Below are 22,985 nucleotides of genomic sequence, written 5' to 3' on the forward strand. Positions count from 1 at the left end.
ATACATCTAAAATTATTTTTTGCTACTCTTTAAAGTCTCCTTGCTTGGTCATTTGTATATGGATAAATAGACATATATATATATATATATATATATATATATATATATATATATATATATATATATATATATACACACACACACACACACACACACACATTGAGTTTAGAAGCACATGACATTGAGGAGGATGCTGATAAGATTATTCTGGGCTTTTTAATATTTTAATATTTTATGCTGATAATAATCTAAGCTTTCAGAATAATCACCATTTAGGCAGTCCCATTTTCTAAAGTACTTTTCCCTTTTCTGATTATACATGTATTCACTATTCTTACAAAGTGCTCTTTTCCCAAATAACTCCAAAATGTAAATAATAAAAATGATTATTTCATCTTTTTATGAATGAGGATAGTCAGTTTTCTGAGCCAGGATTTGAACCCAAGTGCTATTTTCAGTGTACTGTACTAACTTGTGGCTTTGTTATCCACAATAATATTTCTCTAAATTGTCTTTTTAGTCTTATGCTCTTTCTACCATTTTAAACAGTTCATTCCATTTGCTATTTTCACTATGGTCACTATACAGTTAAACCTTTTTTTTTTTTTCCCCTCCCCCCGAGACTGGGGTTAAGTGACTTGCCCAGGGTCACACAGGTAGGAAGTCTTAAGTGTCTGAGGTCAGATTTGAACTTGGGTCCTCCTGAATTCAGGGCTGTTGCTCTATCCACTGCGCCACCTAACTGCCCCACACAGTTCAACTTCTTTGTTGTCATTGCAGATTGTTATACCATTGCCCTCAAACTAAGAAAATTGGTTTGGCACCTTTAGGTAGATTAAAATTGTTTATCTAATTCCCAGAGAAAATTCCAGATATATTAAATACATTGTGGTCCTGAACCAACCAGATGATAAGATATAGGTTGGTTTTTATGTATGATGTTCCCATAGGTAATTATGGATTGATTGTACTACTTGTTCATTATACTTGATAGTAACATTTAAAATCATTGGTTTTGTTTTTATTTTATTGTTACATTTTTGGGGGTAGTTAAATGGGTAACTTTGAAACTTTTGTCACTTTATCCCAAAATGCTAATTAGTCACTTCTTTTATTCTGCAGAGTTCTCTTGCAGAGACATTGGACAGCACTGGAAGTTTAGATCCTCAGAGAACAGATATGATTTATACAATAGAAGATGTACCTCCCTGGTATCTCTGTATATTCTTAGGGTTACAGGTAAGATTCTTAAATATGGTTAGACATTAGAACAACTGTTAATTTCTTAAATGTTTTACTTTTCTAGTATCATTAAATTTTACTTGGATTTATTAATGTATTCTAAATTTTTGCTTAAATAATTTAATTAGACATGCCAAAATTTTTTATAAAATTGCAAGTTTTTTACATTTTTGTTGGAAGGATAAAAAAAGCTGGAAGAAGAAAGGAAGAGAATATAAAGAAGGTACAGGGATAGAAGGCATGGCAAGTAATAAAAAGGGAAAGAAAAGAAAGATAGACAAGAAAATGAAGGAAGAAAAGAAAAATCACTTTCCAGCCTCCCCTCTGACATCACTGTCCTGAATATATTTAGAAAGGAAGTAGAATAGGCTTCAAAGAGACAATAATTGGTGGAGGACCAAGTGTATGTGTTGCTGATATACATTCTTGTGAAAGACATTTTGAAATCTGGGAAGATGTGGGGAAAATCTTATACATCAAACATTTATTAGGAAAAAAATAAACAAGAACTACTGATTTAAATATCTACTTTCCCATTTATACAAATTATTTGTCATTTATTTATAAGATCAGTGAATCTTTGGTGAACGTATTAGTAGGAATAAGTAGGTTTTTGGAAGTGATAATCAACATTGGATCATATTTTTCAATTTTGCAATTGATAGAAGAATTTAGAGAATATAATCTATTATGTTTGTTGGTTATAAAAAAACATTTAATTTTAGTAAAGTAAAATAGCATTTGAAAAGTTTTCTTCCAATCCGTTCTCTCTCAAGAATTAATTCATTAAAAGAAAAACAATTTATTGTTTACTCCTTTGTCTTAAGGAGTTTATACTTATACTCCATTGGAGAAGATGAGATATAAAACAAAGTTTCTTAAAATATGGGTCACGACCCTCTAAGAGGTTACATAATTGAATGTGGGGCTGGGTCACAAAAATTTGTCAAGAGTAAAAGGAAACAAACATTGCACCAAGATTTAATTCTTTTTTTTTTCCCCCTGAGGCTGGGGTTAAGTGACTTGCCCAGGGTCACACAGCTAGGAAGTGTTAAGTGTCTGGGACCAGATTTGAACTTGGGTCCTCCTGAATTCAGGGCTGGTAGCTCTATCCACTGTGCCATCTAGCTGCCCCCAACATTTAATTCTTTATGTAAAAATAAACGATCTCATTATCATGCAAATTTGCTTTTTTCTTTAATGGTAAAATTACATGTGTACCAAAGAATTATTTTAAAATAAATTTCAGTATGTTTTATTATCACTAAGTGTTTGATTTTTATCTGGGGTCGTGTAAAAATTTCTCAGGCAAAAAGAGGTCATTAATGGAACAAGTCCTGATACAAAAGAAAAGTACATCTGCAGGGCAAATGGAAAGATCTTAGAAGTCTTAGAGATATTTAATTGAGGTGAATGACATGGTCCTGAGGTCCTTAGATTACATGGATGGCTTGCATGACAGTGTGTCTCTTCTCAGCCACAACACAAATCCTTTTCTCCAGTCCTGTGTGTATGCACTTTAATTCCTCCAAACATACCAAACCAGAAAGGGTTACCGAGGCACAAAGAATAATTTGCTTATTGTTCCATAAACAATTAATATTAACTTTGTGAATCTTTTAATAGGAACATAGTTTTCAAATTTTCCTTTCCTTTTTCTTCCGCTTCCTATTTTGGGAAATGTAAGAGACTGAAACTCCTGGATGGTTATTCAGATGTCATTTGTTTTTACAAAATACAAGTAACCTACTTTAAACCATCTGTGAAGTTGTGTGTATGTGTGTACACACATACATGTGACCTTGTGTTTATTTTAAAACAATGTTTATATTTTTGTTGTCAATAGCACTATTTGACCTGCTTCAGTGGTACCATTGCAGTGCCCTTCTTGCTAGCTGATGCTATGTGTGTCGGATATGACCAGTGGGCAACAAGTCAGCTTATTGGGACCATATTCTTCTGTGTGGGAATCACAACTTTGTTACAGACAACTTTTGGATGCAGGTAAAAATTGGAATGTTAAGCTGCTCTAATTAAAAATTAGTTATTGGAATATGTTTATGATAATGCTTGTATGTATAGTTTTATGAAATATGTACTGTAGCTCTGCTTATAATCAAATGCAAGAAGGCTGTCATGAAACATTGGGTTGTCAGATATTGATCAGAAATTAGTCTAAGCAGGTGGCAAGGTAACATGGTTGGTTTAGACACTGGGAAAAGTGTATCCAGAAAAGATATAAAATTGTACTTATATGACCTAACAAGCATTATCCTATTTCTGTGACCTGTGATCTCAAAAAGAGCCTCTGCTGGCTTAAGGCAGTGTGGAAATAAGGCCAGCTCTTACCGCTAACTTTGTAAAAAACAACTGAGCTTAAAAACTTTGATAGAATCATTTCATGTTTCTATCCAGAGACTGAGGGATGTGTGGATAGGATCAGAAATGTGTGTTATGCATGGATATATATGTGGTCTAATTCCTTGAATTTTTATGATAGAATTGCAGTATTCTAGAGATTCTTTAGATATATTCATTTTAGAGACTATACTTCATATGTTAGCTTTTCAAGGAGGGACTCAACTAGGCACTGATTGAAGCCTCAGCCTGGTGTAGCATTTAGCAGAGTTCCATTGATGACAAAGGCCTAAAAAAATGAGGAAGGAAAAGTTCAGACTCTGTCAGACCTGTGTATTCTCTTCTTGCCACTCAATAATTGTATAAAGGGGATGGATACACACACACACATACACACATATTGTGTTGGATCTTGATAGTTCCCTCCTAACAAATCTTTGTGCCTGACATTCTTGCCCATTTTGACCCTATCCTGTATTTACAGGCTTATACTTTTACATGCTTTATCCTAATTTATTAGCTGTACCCTAATTTCACCCTGTACCCCTTATTCTAGGATGTCCACCGAGAATCAACTTAGGAGCATATTTTGGAGTCCAGTTTTTCCTCTGGAACTCAGATCAGGTGCTACTTTAGCCATGAAGTTTTTTGGTAGCTTAAGCAATCCCCTTTCCCCTAAGATTTTTCTAAAGCATCTTTATATCTCCATCTGTTTTTTGTCCTTGTTTTACAGATGTATCTCATTTAGTGTGAATGAATCCAACTTTACAGAATTCATTAGTATTTGAATTCCAGTTATTCAGAGTTATAATTTTGTAAAATGTGGTCATTAATTACATCTCAGAAGAAATATACTGCATGAATTTTAATAATGAGACAACCTCATAGGATTCACTTTTCATTCATAGTGGAAATAACATTGGTTTGGAAGTCAGAGTACTTGGGTTCATATCCTGCCTCTAATAATTAATATTTGTTGTGACTGAATTCAAGCCACCCAACCTCTCTATGGAACAGTTTTCTCATTTTTAAAATGATCTGATTTGCCTAGTAGAGATCCATTGGTTTCTAAATTGGTTTTACTGTGTCTGTGAACTTGTACAGGAAAAACATTTACATCTTTATTTTTAATAACCTCTAATCAAGATTTAATTATCTGATCTGGTTCTCTTCTATTTTTTTAAGGGTGTGATCATTCAGATAGTATCTATTTTTAATTTATTTTGGCATATAATGTAAGATATAAGTCTAAATCTAATTTCTGCCAAACTTTCTATATTAAATAGAAATTATTTTCTAAGTACTTTATGGTCTTGGATTTATCATACTGGATTAGTGAATTCAGTTCTTCTAATTCTTATACGATTTTGCAAACTTTCTTTTCAGATATTATGTGTAATATTTTTTAGAGTTTTATATGTATAGAATAATAGATTTTAGTATTACAAGGGAACTTAAAACACTGGCTATCTTTCTAAGAATTAAGTTGTCCAAACGTGAAATAGACTACCTTAGTGGATTCCCTCTCATAACCACTTACTTGGTCTTACTATAGTAAGGATTCTTTCTTCAATATGAATTCAGCTGGATGGCTGAATCTCTGTGATCTTTCTAGCTCTCAGTTTTATAAGAAATGAAATAAGCAGTGTATATAACACAATTTCCCTGAAAGAAAAAGAAAGAAGGTGATCAGGAAGTGAAAGGTTGATAGTACAATATGATTGGATTGGCCCCTAAAGTAACCATTCATTCAAGAATGACACCTTTGTAAAGTACCTCTAGTTTCATGTATTCTGTCCAAAATCATATTTACTTAGTTTGGATTTTTAGAAAATTAATTTTGAATTATATCATTATTTATATAATTTTTTAGTATTATAATTATGGTTTTGTTCTCATTTCTTTCAGGTTACCTCTATTTCAAGCCAGTGCTTTTGCATTTTTGGCCCCAGCTAGAGCTATTTTGTCTCTGGATAAATGGAAATGTAATACTACAGGTAACATACTGTTATTTCAAAATATATAATTTATACCCTGTAAACCTATATAAGAAAATGAAATACAGACTTGCATTCTTTTTATTCTTAGAATATTTTTTTCCTTTCTCTTCTAGCCTATCAATTCTTAGGTGGTAAAAATGTATTTATTCATGAAATGAATAAATACTACATTGACTATAACACATAGAATAAGATCTCTGTTTTGAAAAGGGAAAAATATATATGTATTTAAACTTAAAACTTATATAGAATCACAACATCTTTAAATTCAAATAAAATGCTTTATTAATTTTGTCTTTTGTCTTATTTTTTGTCTTATTTCCATGTTTATTGTCTTATTAAGAGTACAATTCATACATTACTCAGGATTTCTGTACAGATTGAGGAAATGGTAGAGTTAAAACAGTATACACTCTATGCGTGCAAGAGAAGCATTTGAGACTTTTTTTGCTAATGTTTTCTTTCAAAGGAATTATGAATATGTTGTGCTCTTGTTAATTTGATGCATCAGAATAAGACCTTCTGAAATATGTAGATGTTAGTTTCCTACAAATGACATTTATTGTTTTTGTAACTATAATAACTTTTTTGAATCAGGTTAAGGAGAAGATAGGGAAATTTTAAAAATATCAAAGCCAGAGACTTCTTTTCTCTTAATTTAGCTTCCAAGTACCTAAAAATGCTTATTTCTACTTGATATTTTGAAATTGGTATGAGATCATTCATTTGATTTCATTTTCCCAATTTCTTAGGATTTCAGTAAGGTAATGGCTTACCATAGTATAATTTAATTAAATTTGCTACTTCTAAAAGTTAATTTTTATGTAAAACAAAGTGAATTATACCATAATTCCATTAGTTTTATTGAAAATTATGATTTTTGCCTACAAGTTAACTAATCTGATATTAATACTATGAATTCAAATCGCATTATGGCAAACTATACTGTTGTGCTATCAATAACAGTGGATTTAGATTTATGTGTAAAGAGAGGACTTTTAAAATACTAAAATTTATTGAATCATATTAAAACATCATTTTCCCACATATTAAGAGAAAAAATGTTTTTCTTTTCAAGATCTTTCAGTTACCAATGAAACAACAGAATTATTGCATACTGAGCATATCTGGTATCCAAGAATACGAGAGGTAAAAAATAAGCATTATTTTCTTTTTATCATTCTCATTGTCAACTTTAATTTCTATTATCTTGCAACAGATTTGATAACAATACTCTATAAACATAAGGCAGTTATTTTTGATAGACTTGTTAGTAATTTTAGTTGCTACAATTTTTTTCAATGTTATGTTTAGTTTAAATAATATCAAAAATTTCTATAAAAATATATTTAAAATTGTGAAATCATGCTTTGTGAATTGAATTTTACTCCCAGTTCTTATCAGTATTATTTTAATCAAGTAATGAAATGGTTGTCTTGTTTTATTCCAAAAGTTTTACTGTAGAATGGGGATCTATATTTTGCAAATCAAACAACTCTGCCTTTTTGTCAAATTTCCAAATAGATTTCATAATCAGCTTACTTGAATGATTATTCATGGTTAGACTCCCCCACTAGTAAGGCCATTGATGTCTTTATATTGTCATGTGAAAAACAGATGACTATACTGAAAAAAGCAATTTGTATAGTCTGCATAGAAACTCTTTTGTATCGGAAGCTCCTTTCTTAATATTTCTGGATATCTCCTCTAAATTTGCCCCAAACGTATGCTCTACTCTGCTCCAATACACTCAGATGTGTCCCCAAATACTTGGGAAACTTCTAGAATTGTAGAGTTTCTAGCCTCATATAATGAATATAGAATGCTGGATTTTTTAGTCAGAAGATTTGGGTTCAAATCCTGGTCTTGTGGTTTAATAGTTTTGTGTTCATAGGCCATTTCATCTATATGAGCTTCAAATTCTGCATGTGCAAAAATGGAGACTATCAAATGGAGACTACCTATTTCATAGGCTGGTGGTGAGAAAAGCACTTTAGATATCTTCCAGAGCATGTGGCATATGTTTAGGGATCTACAATTATGAAATGATCCTCAATGTTGTTGTTTAATTGTGCTTCTGTGCTTTTCTTTAATCAGGAAATAACTTTCAGGATTTGTTTGTAATGATTGAAAACAGTATTTTAAAAGGGAGAGGGAATAGAACTAGTAGGATAATGTCTTTTCTCATCTCTTTGTTCAGATCCAAGGTGCCATTATTATGTCTTCATTGATAGAAGTTGTAATTGGCTTCCTTGGCCTGCCAGGTGCTCTGCTAAAATATATTGGACCTTTGACCATTACACCAACAGTAGCCCTGATTGGTCTCTCTGGTTTCCAGGCAGCAGGAGAAAGAGCAGGGAAACACTGGGGCATAGCTATGCTGTGAGTTCATTTAACTTCTTTTTTTTTTTTTTTTTTTTTTTTTAATGTGAATATTGTTATGCTGATACAACTTCTTCATCTTCTAAATAAAATAATAGTGAATATGGAAAGTAAAATTTTTTTCTGGTTGTAGAAAATAATTTTTTTTGCAGTACTATATGATAAGTGGAAAGCTGCTTGATCCCAACAAAACATATCCAGAACAGTTAAATAGTAGACAAGACGCTAGATTTAGAGTCAGGAATCTAGTTTCCTACTTATCTACCTGTTTGACCTTGAGAAAAGGATTTTAGGATCTTCACTTTCTTTTTCTGTTTGGATTAGATAATTTCTGTGGTTCCTTCTAGCCTTAAGTCTGTGTTCTTATAGACTTTTGATACATCTAATTTAATAACTTTTCAGGATAGGAGAGTTAATGTGGCTTGTTCATATTAGAAATTTAGATGTTTGTTGAACTGGTTCTTTGTCAGATTCAAATACATAATCACCTAAAATTAAAAGGGAAATAGTTCTTGTTCAAGCATTTGGCAGTCTCAAATCTTTAATGACTTCTATGTTTCTGTTCCAATCTACTGTTTATAGATCCCAGAATTTTTTCCCATAAGAATAATGTAATAATTTTCATGCTAGCCCCATTGGTATTATTTTAATATTTATTGCCGTAAGTACCAAGCCTCAGGCTAGCCTTTGAAGGCCAAATGTTCCAGCAATAATATCATGAAAATAGGAATAGAAGAGGTCTTTTTATGTAGATTAGTCATAAATTAAATGTTCTTCAGTCAAAAACTCTCTTATCTTTTCTATTTTTCTTATTTTAACTAAAGTCTGCTTTTCACAGAGTCTTTAACTAGGAAGTGGGGAAAATAAAATGCCAATGACACAAGGCTCCTGTCCTCAGAATTTATAATCTGCTAGCTACTATGATACATAAAAACTAAAACAAAAGGACACAGTATAGGTGTATAGGAAAGATCTAATCCAAATGCTGTATGTGAAGCCTAAAGCAGGAAAGATTGTTATTAAGAATGTCTAAGATTAGAAGATCAATACCTTCTTAGAAATGCCATTTGAACATTGAATTATGAGTAGGGTTTAAAGAGATAGGGGTAATAGATGTAAAGGGGTAGAAGTAATAAATGTAATAAAATAGATGTAAAAGGGGTAAAAGATAGTAAAAGAACCAATCTAAATAGAAGGCATGGATGTGGATTAGCGCAAGTTCCTCCAGTTCAGCTAGAGGGTAAAGATTTTAGAAAGCAATAATGTAAGGAAAAAACTGGAAAGACTGAGAAGTGTCATGTTCTGGAGGTTGTGTGGGCTAAGCAAATTGACCTTTATTTGGGATTCAGAAGAAAACTGCTGAAAGATTCTTTTCAAAAATCTTTATAGATTGGTAAAAGTGATGGCTCAGTCATGTAATTGTACAAATTAATTCCAGTAAGAACACTGGAATTGTGTACCATCTAAATAAGCTAACATAAAAATATCTTATTTGCTGATATGGCTTTGCCAGTGCAGGGTCATAAAACCCATTTGAAGATTTCTTTTAAATCTTCCCAGATTTCCAACTTGAAGCCTCATGGCTTTAGTAGTGTTAATTGGGTGGCACAAGATCTGAGTTCAAGTCTTAGTTCTACCATTAACCAGCTTTGTGTCCATGAATAAAGCTATAGGAACATTAACGATGAACTTATTGTCATATTGAGTTACTCTTTTGTGGGACACAATTTTTGTCATGGACACAATTGTAAAAATATTTCTTATAAAATCTTTTCTCAAAATTCCCAGTTTCTTAGATAATGACTAAGACAGAATATGAAGGTAGCAATACGAAAAACTCATCTGCAGTCAGACTTTTTGATTGAGAATGAACCTGGAATTTTAGAATAGATGAATGAATTAGGCTCAGGTGGGCAAGGCCTAAAATTATTGGGAGACAGATCAATGCATGTTGTGTTATGAGTGATGCTGTTTGGCTTAGGGTAAGGAGTATAGGGCCAGGGCAAGGGTAGAATAATAAGACCATAATAATAAGTTGTAATTCTAAAACTTAAAACTTGTGTTTTACATTGTATCATACAGTAAAGCATTCAGTTTGGTGGAGCATTTCTATTTGCTTTAGAAAAATCTTTTTCTAGACAGCTTCTGCACTCTCCTTGTCTCCTTTAGATTCATTATCTTTCCTCAGTTTTGTATTAAATTCATTTGACATCAGTCTTTAAATAAAAGCCATTTCTTAAAGCATACCTTATATTATAACCCCTACATTCCAACATGTAGATTCCTGTGTTTTTAATATTTTTATTCCCAAAGATCAATGAGAGCCATCTTCTCCATTTTTGCAAGTTAATGGTCTGTTGCTTAGTTCTTCTGCTATAATATTTTATTCCATTTTTGAGTGATATTAGATAAGAATTCTAAGATCTACTTAAAGAGGTAATTTCAGAAAGATGTTATAATCTCTCGAACTGTGCAGGAGTTTCCTAGTCTGAAGAAAATTTGTTGAACCGTAAAGGATTATTTACAGTAGACAGTGTGTAAACCTAACTAATGTTTCTTTCTCCCCCAGAACGATTTTTCTAGTATTGTTATTTTCTCAATATGCCAGAAATGTTAAATTTCCTCTCCCAATTTACAAATCCAAAAAAGGATGGACTGCCTACAAATTGCAGCTTTTCAAAATGTTCCCTGTAAGTAATCAATTTCTATTTTACTTTAAAAATTACTGTCAGTGCATATCTTTTGAGAACCTATAAAGATCATTTTGATTTTTAAATTTCTGTGTTTTGGAACTATAAGTAAGCCACACAATGATCATAGTGCACTGTGGTGATAAACCAAATAATAAACTTTATTTCTAAACTTTGAGAAGCATGTTTTTGTAGTGCTCAAGATAAAATCAGTAAAAAAATTTTTTGTTAGACTTCTCCCATTTCCCCAAAAGTTTATTTAGTGAGGGATAGGTCTATGCCAGTCTCTTAAAAATATGAATTGAGTCGTTCTTATAGATGTTCATTATTAGGAGGTATTTGTCATTTAAACAAAACTACAGTTAGGTGTATGAAGCATTTAAAATGCAATTTCATTAAAATAAAATCTATTAAAGCCATTATAAGTTTTTCTGCATTTAAGTTATAGATGGCTAAGTACCATGTTGGGCAAGGTGAAGGGAGAGGGAAAGAGAGAGAGCATGTAAACTTGTTTCATCAATAACCACTAATATACTTAGCCTGGAATAGTCTTCTCCCTTTCCAATTTCAGATAATCCTGGCTATCTTGGTGTCCTGGTTACTGTGCTTCATATTCACTGTGACAGATGTCTTTCCACCTGACAGCACAAAGTATGGGTTCTATGCTCGTACAGATGCTAGACAAGGCGTGCTTTTTGTGGCACCTTGGTTTAAAGTTCCATATCCATGTAAGTATACTTAAGGCAGTTTAAAGGCAGTGCAGGCGCTATTTGTAGGGGGAATGAATTACAGTAATCATTATTTGTAATCTTCTTGGCCATTGAAGATATTGAAATTTTGACAACCAAAATGGAACATTGTCTAAAGAAAGACAATTAAAATGCATGTTTCTTAGGAACTCCAGCAATCCCTTATGACCAGAGAATATTAGTTTTTCAAATTAGCTTATCAATACCTTTGAGAGGAGAGGATAAGGACTGATTTGTTTTGGTGGAAGATATCATGACATTTTTGATCTCCAGATGATAAGTGACACAAGGCAAGTCTTGAGTTATAGATGTGTTAGACTGGTCAAATAGACAAGGGACAGATAAAGTGGAGGGTACTAAAGAATATTGAGATGTATAGGAATAATTGATTAACAAACATTTATGGCTACCAATAAACTATTATTAATATTATTGGGCCCACATTTTATTTATAGCATAAAGACAGTCGATATTGGGAGGATTGTAACTCTTAAATTAAAATAGATGAGTTGATTAATTTTTAGTTGAAACATAAAGCCCAGCAGAGGAACTATTTGCATTTATGTGTAGTGTTTTGAAGAATATAAGCTCTAGTGCTTTAATTTAGATCAAAATAAGCAATTTATTCTTCTCTGTAGGAAGCTATAGTTTTTGTATACTTTAAGTCAATATTGCTTAGAAAGAGATAATTTAAAGTTAAGGTAGATGGTGGAAATTCTGGGAATGAATGCTTCTTTCCTCAAAATAGGTTGGGTGTGTGTTTTTTGTTCTTTAGGGGTTTTTTTGCTACTCTTTCGAAAGATTAATGTCAGAAATTCAGTTTTCATTATTACAATACCCTTCCACTCAAAAGCTTTCAGTGGATCCTCATTGCTTGCACTAGGAAATCTAAACTCAGCCTACCTTTTAGAGCCTTTTAGGACCCTACAGAATTGATGCTGCCAGCGTTTTCTAACTTTATTATGTCTATTATTACTCCCTCACACAGACCTTCCTCTGTAGTTGGATAGGTTTGCTCACAAAACCTTTTCATTTACTACCCCATCCTTCAATTAGTTCTGTTATTCCTTTTTGTTGTCTACTTCAGAACATTTTTTTCCCTTTGAATTTAAATTTTTCCTTATTTGTGTATAGTATTAAGTCATATATTCCTTTATAATATTTCTTATATTGTTATTGATGGCTATTTATTCATATACTAGTCTATTTTAATATGCGCATAGCAGACATATTAGCTAAATGTTTTTCATATATAATGTTCACAGTGGCATTGCTATATAACACATACTATTGACATGTTAATTTAAAATAGAAAGTTTATATTAAATAATTCTAGGAAGATAATAGAGTAGCAAGAAGCAATGTAACAGACACAAAACTTCTTCATAAAGTCATTAAAATGCAGCAGCAAACTGAATCCTGATGGAGAAGTGAGTGAGTCCTTTGGCAGATGCAGATTGGCACAGAAAGACAGACAAGTCTACTAATATTGACTCTTAAGAACTGAGATTGCTCATTCCACATATGGGCAGGAACACACCTATATGTGGAGCACCTCAGCCTCTAAGAAGAGGGTAAGCACACAGTCAAGAGGGAGGTCCAAGATCCAGAGTGGGGCACTGAAATGGGGACAAGTACCACCTGGAATGGGTAGCATTCTAGATGCTAGTCTTCAGAGAAAGGGGACCATTAATAAGTAACCTGCAGTGGTTTGACTCAGACCCCAGAAGCAGAACAGAATCTTGATTTCAGCATTTATACCACCATTCTGTAGTGGAATAATCCCAGAAAGCATCCTAGACCAAAGGATACTCTAAACCAACAGAACTTCCTACTGGCTAAGTCCAGTAGCAGTATGTTATTACTTTGACCAAAACTCAAGTTAGGAACTTAAAGAGCTTAGACTAGAGGAAGAGAAAATAGATTTTACCTTATCTTGGTTTACTGTGGGAGCACTGATAGCTTGCTTATCCCTAGCCAGTTCTTGATATACTAGAATAGTCCTACAATCCAAGAAAGCAATAACAGGATCAGCTCGGCCCTTCCCTCAAGAAGTGGGGCAGAACCCTAAAAAGAAATCCAAAATCAGGATATGGGTTAAAGAAAGGCTGAACAAAAAAATATGCTTAAGACTCTAACATGGAAGGAGAATGATCCCCAAACATCTACAAGTAATGCCTTAGATCACAAAAAAGGCTTGGGTGCAAATTGAACTAGAATTCCTGGAAGACATGAAGCACGGGTTTACAAAAAAAAATTAAAGTGTTTTTCTAAATAAAATAAGAGTATTTGAGAAAAAAAAAATTTGGAAAAGGATAGAAGAGGGAATTGGAAAGGGAATTAGTAATGTGGTAGAGGAGGTGCAAAGACTTGCCCAAGCAACAAAATCTCTGAAAATTATAGTGAGCCAAATAGAAGCCATGAGATCACAAGAAATATTAAAATAGAGTCAAGAGGTGGGAGGGTGGTAAGGGGAATGGAAAGGAGAGAAAATATAAGCTATATCAGAGCAAAAACAGCTCACCTGGAAAACAGATTGAGGAGAAAAAAGTTTCTTGAATCATTGGACTGCCTGAAAGTTGTGACAAAAATATAGCCCAGTCATCATGTTTCATGTCTCTTCCCTTTCTAATCCATCCTCTTAGGAGCCACTGTAGTGATTTTCCTGAAGTGCTGGTCCAAGTGTGTCATTCTTTCTACTCGTTAAATTCCAATGGCTTTGTTTTGCTATCAGGAACAAATACAAAATGTTCCAATACAGGTGTAAAAAGAAATGCAAAAAGATAAACATGAATGAATAACGATATTTGGTTATAAAAAGATCAATTGCTTATGACATAGGAAAATTACACATTTTCTTCCTGAGGGTTCATAGAGGGAGTCTTAAATAACTGGTTCTGTTGTGTCTTGATATTGAGAGAATAGAAAGAGAGGGGAAGAAAAATATACTTGGGGGTAATGGGAAATTATTTTATCATTAAGGGGTGCGCAAAGAACCATCTACACAAATGAGGAGGTTAGAATGGAGAAAGAGGCTGGGGCTTTAGTCTCACTCATCTGAACTGGTTAAAGGGAGGGATATGGTTGGTACTGAAGTAGATTTCACTCAGCAGAGAACTGAGGAGAGGGATGAAGAAGAGCAGGGAAAGTTAAAGGGAAAATAGGTTAAGGGAAAGATTAGTCCTAAGCAAAACAAACTCTAAAGAAATAGAAAATTATAGCTTTTTTGAGCTTTGCCAAAGAATGAAAATCTGAGGGGTTTGTTTGTTCATAAGTTAGGGAATGGTATATAAATGTGATGAAATGATATTGTAAGAAATGATGAAAGTTCAGAGAAACTTGGGAATATTTGTATGATCCTATGCCAAATGAATTGAAATAATCAGGAGAATAATTTATACAATGATACAATATAATAAGGGAAAACAACTTGGGAAGAATTAGGAACTTTCATTAGCATAATGCAACCATGATTCCAAAAGACTAATGATGAACCACCTCCTTATAGAGAAGCAAAGGAGTCGGTGAAGAATCAGAGAAAATTAAAAAATTAGCCCATGTGGAAATTGTTTTTGATTGATTATACCTATTTGTAATTGGGCTTGTATTATGATTATAATTATTATTCGTTCTCAGGTTGGGTGGTGAGGTGGGATTACAAATTGAAAAAAAAATCAAAAATAACTTTTAAAAAAGGACCTTGAGGCAATATGTCTAAACCAACCATATTAAAGGGGCAAAACTATGACCAAAGTGCTGTAATAAGCTCATTTGCTCATGCTGAATCTATCAAGGCTGCTGCAGTGAAGAAAGAGTGGCAAGCTTAGGGCCACAGAATTCAGTTCAAATACTGGCTCCATTACTTTGTTGGGAGTTTGACTTTGGCAATTTATCCTTTCCAGGCCTCAATTTCCTCCTACAAAATGAGGGCATTTAACTAGATTGCTTCTAAAGTCCTTTTCAGTTATAAATCTTTCAACCTGTGTCCTGTTTACTAATTTATCATGGCATTAAATGTGCAAGATGAATGTTTGCATTGTATTAAGAGTAGTTTTTTATATCATGTTTCACTCATTATGGTTCAGATTATAATTATATTTCCTTTGATTTTATTTTCTCTACATTCAGACAGTAGACCTTTGATGTCACAAAATATTTGAGTTCTGTTATGGAAGTATTAGACTTGTTCTGCTCCATTTTGAAGGCAGGAATTGAGTAACAATTATAGGGTGCCATAGTTTGTTCTGTATAAAGATAATTCTACTTGTCAAATGAAGTCAGCTTAATTTATAGGTAATGCCTCTCAATGGGTGTCTTTAGGGATTGTATTTTATCATGGCTTGGGATTTTGTCTCTTAAAATCTTCAATATTTCTTTGCCTGCTAGACAAAGTTGAAGGCTTTATCACAAACTGACTTCAGGGCCTCTCCTTTTATTCTGTGCTTTTGCCTAGCCAATTATTCCTTGAATTTATTCTAGTTACCCTTCTTCCTGGTATATGTACCTTGCAGCAAATCAAGAAACTAGCTTTGATTGGAGGCCAATCCCTGTGATCTTTGACAGTGCCTTTTCCCAGTACCTAATGTCAGTCTTTTAAATGGGCAATGGGCAAAGTTATTATGGCTCCCTGTGTTAAAGGGTTGGATGGGAAATGGCAGGCCTGGAGAAGTCAGGAATGAGCAGCACAGGAAGATATCCAGAGGTGGAATCTTCACTTCCAGTAGCCAGACCCTGAGAGAGAGGAGGTGTAGTTGTAAATTCTGTTTTTAGCCACCAATGTAATGTTCATTCTGTGCTCCCTGACTTCCATCTCTTCCTCATCCTTAGTTCTTCGCTTCTTCCACACAAATCAAGATTTGTCTACCTGGAGAATCCCAATTCTCTATGGAAGAATCCTCTTCTCTAAATGGTAGGCAAAGCTCGAAGGGGATGATAGGTACTTACACCTTCATAGTCCAATTGGGAATTAGTCTCACAGTTGGAATTCATGCCAAATCTTAAGCCATGAGTGGTAGTTCAGAATTTCCAGCCTGTGGTAGTTCAGAATACCATGGCCCCTCTGTGCTTAGTGAAATATATGTGAATGCAGTGCTCAGTATCTTGGGCAGGGGTGTACTAGAGCCAGCTTGAACCAGAGCCACTTATTAAATTTTGCAGTGTGAAATAAAGAGGCAATCAGGCTTGGTTTATTGTTTTGTTGGTTAGCTAGAAAAATGTTAGTAATATAGATTAAACTTGAAAAAATGTTGTGCATTTACATTTCTTTTTTTTTTTTTTTTACTTAAATATTTATCAGCATCTACCTGAGTTTGAAGACTAATGGAAAAAGAAAAAGTGAAAAAGTTTACTGTTTCCCTATGGGAGGGAAACATACCCTTCTGCCATTCTAAATTTGGAAAATTTTATGCTTAAAGAGTCATATGTTTTATATCAGTTACCTCTCTGAGTACATATAACGAGTCAAGTATGCAATCAACTAGCATGATACCATAACATAGAATTTCATATCTGGAAAAGATCAGAAGATCAGTTATTGTGTATAGTGATCTTCATGTGCAGCAACTGGAGCAGAGTAGGTGTTTGATAAATGCTTATTGAATGCTTGATCTATTTTACTCCCTTTCATTTTAAATATAGTTAACCTGAGACCTATAGTCATAACTGGCATATCAAGGATTAGAACCCCAGTCTCCTAATATTCAGGCAGGCATGGTCACCACTTCATGGTACTTCCTTTTTTTGCTTCTAGTCCAATGTTTCCACATGATAGTTCTAGACTTTGCTGTAGCTAAACCTAATATGATAAGGAAAAAGATCTCAATTTAATGGACTATAAAAGGAGTTCTTACACTTTTCTTGTGTTATAGATCCCTTTGGGTAGTCTTCAACTTTTCTTCAACTTTCTTTTCTAAAAATTAGTTGGGAAATCAACATATTGAAATATGCATAGTTTTTCTCCTTCCAAGTTTGGTCTCCTTAAAATCTGTTCCAGGATTCTCTGGAGAGTAGTGCTGAAGTTCTTAAGCTAAAGACTATAATTAAGAACTTTTGCTCTACAACATTGTGTTTTTCCCCACTTCTGGCTAGCCATGATTTCAGAAGGCTATTTTATCCTTGTCTTTCTTCAGCTACCTCAGTGAGTCTCACAAGTTCAAGTGGTCAGACTTTGCTGCATAACCAGCCCTTGCCTCTTTTCAGAGGGCAAGGGTCCACTTATCACCTAATTCCCCGCCTGATATCTCCACCTGGTTTTCTCTTAGGAAACTCAAATACAACACGTCCAAAATGAAAATTCAAATGTTGCCTTCCCCATGAAGTCTTTTCCTAATAGTCCCTGAATGAAAATAATCTTGCCTTCATTCTTCTGTACACTTAGATTTTCTTTATTCTGTATCTGTTCCTGTCTTGCCTTATCTTCTAGCTTTTAAACTTCTTGAAAGAAGGGGAGGGAGAAAGAGCAGTTAGAAGACACCTAAGTGGGCCCTCCCCTCACTTCTTGATGCTCAACTATACCAACAAACTTCACCTGGTTCTTCCCTTGTTAACTTCTTCATAGTTATTCTACAAGTAGAAATCCTAGTAGATCTCCAGGGAGATACCTGCAGTTCTCCCTTTGTTTCCATCCCTGTAAGTATTAAGACTTAATGGAAATGCAGAAACAATCAATCAGCTGTGGCTTTGTGGCATCGGTAGTTGGGAGCAATGGCAGAAGAGATGCTTTAGTGCCCTTGGATGACTTTTCTCCTTGCACATATCTCAGAGCCTTCTAAGTAGTGGGTACCTATGTAGAATTGAATTATGGAGCTTCTGACAAAGCATTTTATTCTTTAGCAAAATAGTCCCTATTATGGCCCGCTTCATTTGTATTAACAATAGATCCCAGGAATCTGATGATTTGGACTAAAAAAATCAAATAGTTCTATATTTATTTACTAGTTTAATGGAATGAAGAAATTTCATTGTCTTTCCTGATTGAATAAATCTTTTTTTTTTTTTTTTTTTTTTTTTTTTAGCAGCCTCACTTTATTAATAGGACGAAGCATTTAACTCCAATTTGCCTAAGATAGCCATTAAGAATTCCATTTTTGTTTTTTCTTTTGCAGTTCAGTGGGGACTTCCAACTGTTTCAGCTGCTGGGGTTATAGGAATGCTCAGTGCAGTGGTTGCTAGCATTATCGAATCCATTGGTGATTATTACGCCTGTGCAAGATTATCTTGTGCTCCACCACCCCCCATTCATGCAATAAATAGGTAAGTGTCTTATCATCAAAGATCTTTTTTTCATGAATTCCCATCTTTAAGGGATTAATTGCTAGGTAGATTGTAGAGTAGTACTTTGCTTAGGTATGGTTTAGATTAGATGACTTCCTAGATCCTATCCAACTTTGATTCTTTGATTCATCAAAATGATTGCATCTTGCCTTAATTCTTTGATAGTTTAAGACCGACCAGGGGGAGAGCCTGTTTCACATCCTTTGACTATATATGTCATTTTAGCATGACATATTGTTATTTATGAACATATTGGTGCCCCACAGCTGACTAGTTTAAACTCTCTATAAATAAGAGGTGTTTTTTTTTTTTTTTTTTTTTTTGACCCCAGGCTATTTCATTTGGTATATGCAGTTCCTTTCTCCTGAAACAGACCAGTAACTTTTTTTTTTTTTTGGCAACTTAAGACACAGAGGTTAGTACATTGCTCAGTGTCATCCAAATGTCATAAGTTAAAGACTGGACTTGACATCCAGTTATCCTTCCTTCAGGCTTATTCCAGTGTCTCTCAGGGTAGCTTAAACCCCATATGGGAGAACCAGGAAGACTTGAGTGACAGCAAAAATGATAAAAGAAAGTAATAATTTACAAAAGAGTAAAAAAAAAATTGAAGTGAAAGAAGAACTTTCACATTAAATATATGCTCAAATATGTCCTTTTTTGTGACACTGGTACTTTATACCTTGTTAGGTTAATTTATATTTGTTCTTTTCCCATGTTTCTTAATAAAGACTTTATTAATCACTAAATTGCTTAGACTTTATTATTTATGATTTTTAATGCTTAAAAAAATTTCTTAAGAAAGAAAAACCAAATCATTGGTTTTTATGAGATTAAAATTTAGTATGACTCTTCCTGAAGTGATTAGGCTTAGGTTTTTTCTGTCCACAACATTTTCTGTTGACTTCCATTCTCAATTTAACACATGCCCTGAAAGTTGGATTTGTTTTTTAGCTACCACCTTGGATGTAGAGAAATTGTCAGTTTGTATTTAACATAAATTTGTATACAGTATTTTTTTTTCTAGGGTTTCAGAATATTTTACCTCTAAAATGAGCCTCTTTTTCCCCCCCCCTGCTTTTTTGCCTTATAGGGGGATTTTCATTGAGGGGCTATCCTGTGTTCTAGATGGTGTGTTTGGTACTGGAAATGGTTCTACTTCATCAAGTCCCAATATCGGAGTTTTAGGAATAACTAAGGTACAAATCTTTTTCTAGTTGACTATAACAAAATATACTTACTAGTTTGTTATCTCCCTGAATGTTTTGAATTCTGGAAATAAATTTTGTTTATTTTTTTCAGTGGATTTTAAAGTAGGACTGAGAAAATTACCCTCACCTTGCCTGAGGGGAAAAAACACTTTTAAAAACAGCTTTTTAAAAATATTATTATTAAAGAACTAGTAGAGACATGGGAATATTTTATAATGTGCCCTTTTCTGTAATGTACTAACAAAGCATTTCCATAAGAGACCTCTCTTGGAAATATTTATCCTTTATATTATTATAAATCATTCCTTGAAAAAGAGCATTTTACCTTAAATGCAATAAACCAAATAGCTGCTATTCACAATGGCATTTTTTGCTTTTGCAAATTGAGTTTTCATGTTATATAGAATCTAGAGCAAGACTTGACCATAAATGTTACCTAAACTCTAGTTCTAGTTGTCTTCTTACACCCCAGAGAAGTGAAGTGCAGGAAAGTTCAATAACATGCCTTTAAGAGCGTATAAAATTCTATGATTCTGTGATCAGACTTGAATTCATATCTTCTGGTTCCAAGCCCAGTCCTTTTTTAAAGTCATATAATTTTGCCTCATTATGCATCGTATAAGAAGAGATTTTTATAGCTAGTTTTTCAAAAGGCAGTTTCCAATAAGGGAAGAAGTAGTATGAGCCAGACTTAGCTTTGTAATCTTGATCAAGTCACTTGAGAAACAGAGTTTCCAGTCCCTCCTCTGTGATCTCTTAAGGCCTCAGTTAACACATCTATAAAAATGAGAATGCAGACTGGTTTCTAAGAACTATTCTAGCTGTAATAACTCTGTGACCCTATGACCTTCCTCACTTCTGTTCATTTAAGAGGTTGTAGGTGTTAGGATTTAAATAGTCTGTAATGTCCTTTAGCTCTAATAGCCAATGAATCTATCGAGAGGCTTTTTAAAAAATTTTTTATTTTTTAAAATACATGCAAAGATAGTTTAACATCCATCCTTAACAAAACCTTATGTTCCATATTTTTTCTCCATCCTCCTCCTACAGCAAGTAATACAATATAGGCTATACAATTTTTTCTTCTAAACATTTCCATACTTGTGTTGCACAAGAAAAATCAGGATTAAGAGGGGGAAAAAATAAGAGGGGGGAAAAAAACAAGCAATAACAAAAAAGGTGAAAATATTATGTTGTGATCTACATTTAGTCCCTATAATGCGCTCTCTAGATACAGGTGGCTGAGAGTTTGTTTTTAGGTCTTTGGGTTGATGTTGTGATCATTGATGCTCATAATAATTTTCCATTAGAGCCAGCATCTAGATTCATCATTTTCAGACTGTCATAGCTAGAAGAAACCTCAGAGATCATCTAGAGTCCAATCCATCTCATTTTACAAATGATTCTTCTTGGGAGAAGTTTAATTGTGTCATTCTTTGACTTGCAGAAGCATGCAATGATAGATAGAAAAACGAATTAAAGATTAGTTTCACTGGAGCATTGTATACTTAAAGGTGGTTTGAAATTAAACATCCTTGGTAACTGGATAAATTGTTTCACTTCTCTGGTCTGCACTTTATTAAGCTAACAATCCTTTAGGGCCCTTTTAAACTTCATGATCATTAGATATCATTAGATATTAAATAGTGTTGTAAGTATGAGGTCTCTCTCTACCAGCATAATAGATTAGAGCTAATAATCTATACCGGAGGTTATTAACCTGAAGTCTATGAACTTTTTAAAAAGCCAGTGATGGGGAGAATTGGAGGTATTTTGATATCTATCTTTCAACAGCTTCCTTCCTATATATTTTAATTTATGCATTTAAATATTATTTTGAGTCTTCACCAGACTGCCCAAAAGTTAAAAGTTCTCTCATCTTTACTGTAGTAGATAATATTTATGAGAGACTGTGGCCAAAGCAATTATAGAATTGCTGAGCATGTTAAGAGGGAGCTTGGAGGATATCGAGTGTATAACCTATATTTATAGAATTGCTCTTATCAAATATCCAACAAATAATCATATAGCCTTTTCTTGAAAATTTCTAGTGATGGATAACTCACTCCCTTCCAAGGTATCCCATTTTAATGACTTTATGATCTTGGGCTTCTCTTTATTTCACCCAGTTAGTCCTGTAGTGACACACAAATCATTTTCAGGATCATTTTCTAAGCTTTTCTAACATAGTAAGACCTCAAAGACAAAGATTCTTATTACTTTCATGAGAGAACTGAAGCAGGGAATAATAATAATAAACATGAATAATACTTCTTGCAGTTCAGGGTAATTGTGAGAGCAAAAAATAGATGATAATGTTAGCATTCTGTAGTACATTGTGCTGCACATCTCATTTTAAAATTTTTATTTTTCTAGCCAATGGGGTGGGGGGAATCATTTCTATAAAACTATTTGGACAGCACCATCTGTTGATTCTTTTTTTTTTTTTTTTTTTTTTTTTTTTGGAACAATGTTCTATTACAACAGTAATTGTGAGAAAAATTTAGTGGTGCTGGAGGTGTTCTCAGTCAATGTTTTGGTGTTGTTCAGTTTATGTTAGAAATAGAAACGTTGAAAATTAGAGAGTAGAGACTTATATGATGTGACATAGCTCTAAGAGGAAGGCTCCCATTAATTGGAAACTACCCTTGCAAATGATGTAAATTTCAGACTCTTATCTACTAAGTAATCTTTCAATAGATAATTAAAAGTAAACTATGCATCTAGGGACACTATTGATAGGTGGGAAAGGAGTCTTGGGTAAAGCCATTTTAACAAGAGTGCTCCCTTTCAAAATGGTCCTTCCTCACCTTTTACAATGTAGTCATCCAACATCCCCTTTTAAACTGTACCTTGTAACTTAACTAGGACTGTTGAAGTGTGTAACCAGTATTCATTAATATTACAAAAGATTTCATTCTTAAATGTTACTGAGGGAGTATAGGTATAATTATCTTCATTAAAATTTTGAATTGCTTGAAATTGCAAAATGAATTGTGCTAGTTTATTACTGAAAAGGCATTATGCCAGTTCTTTTTAATGAGCTAATTGATAACCTCTTCTGAGTACCTTTGGACAGTA

General features: G+C 33.5%; 1 protein-coding gene across 3 annotated transcripts in view; it reads left to right on the forward strand.

Moving 5' to 3' along the window:
- The window catches only part of SLC23A2 (solute carrier family 23 member 2), a 113,285-nt gene that overhangs the window by 81,552 nt on the left and 8,748 nt on the right, over positions 1-22,985 (forward strand). For all 3 annotated transcript variants that reach the window (XM_074287159.1, XM_074287160.1, XM_074287158.1), the window contains 9 exons: positions 1,123-1,239; positions 3,089-3,246; positions 5,509-5,597; positions 6,679-6,749; positions 7,801-7,982; positions 10,552-10,672; positions 11,244-11,400; positions 18,525-18,672; positions 19,787-19,892. In XM_074287159.1, coding sequence (XP_074143260.1) covers positions 1,123-1,239; positions 3,089-3,246; positions 5,509-5,597; positions 6,679-6,749; positions 7,801-7,982; positions 10,552-10,672; positions 11,244-11,400; positions 18,525-18,672; positions 19,787-19,892 — 1,149 coding nt within the window. The remainder of the gene's footprint in view (positions 1-1,122; positions 1,240-3,088; positions 3,247-5,508; positions 5,598-6,678; positions 6,750-7,800; positions 7,983-10,551; positions 10,673-11,243; positions 11,401-18,524; positions 18,673-19,786; positions 19,893-22,985) is intronic.

The sequence above is a fragment of the Sminthopsis crassicaudata genome, chromosome 2 (assembly GCF_048593235.1).
Source record: "Sminthopsis crassicaudata isolate SCR6 chromosome 2, ASM4859323v1, whole genome shotgun sequence".
In the NCBI taxonomy this organism is placed as follows: domain Eukaryota; kingdom Metazoa; phylum Chordata; class Mammalia; order Dasyuromorphia; family Dasyuridae; genus Sminthopsis; species Sminthopsis crassicaudata.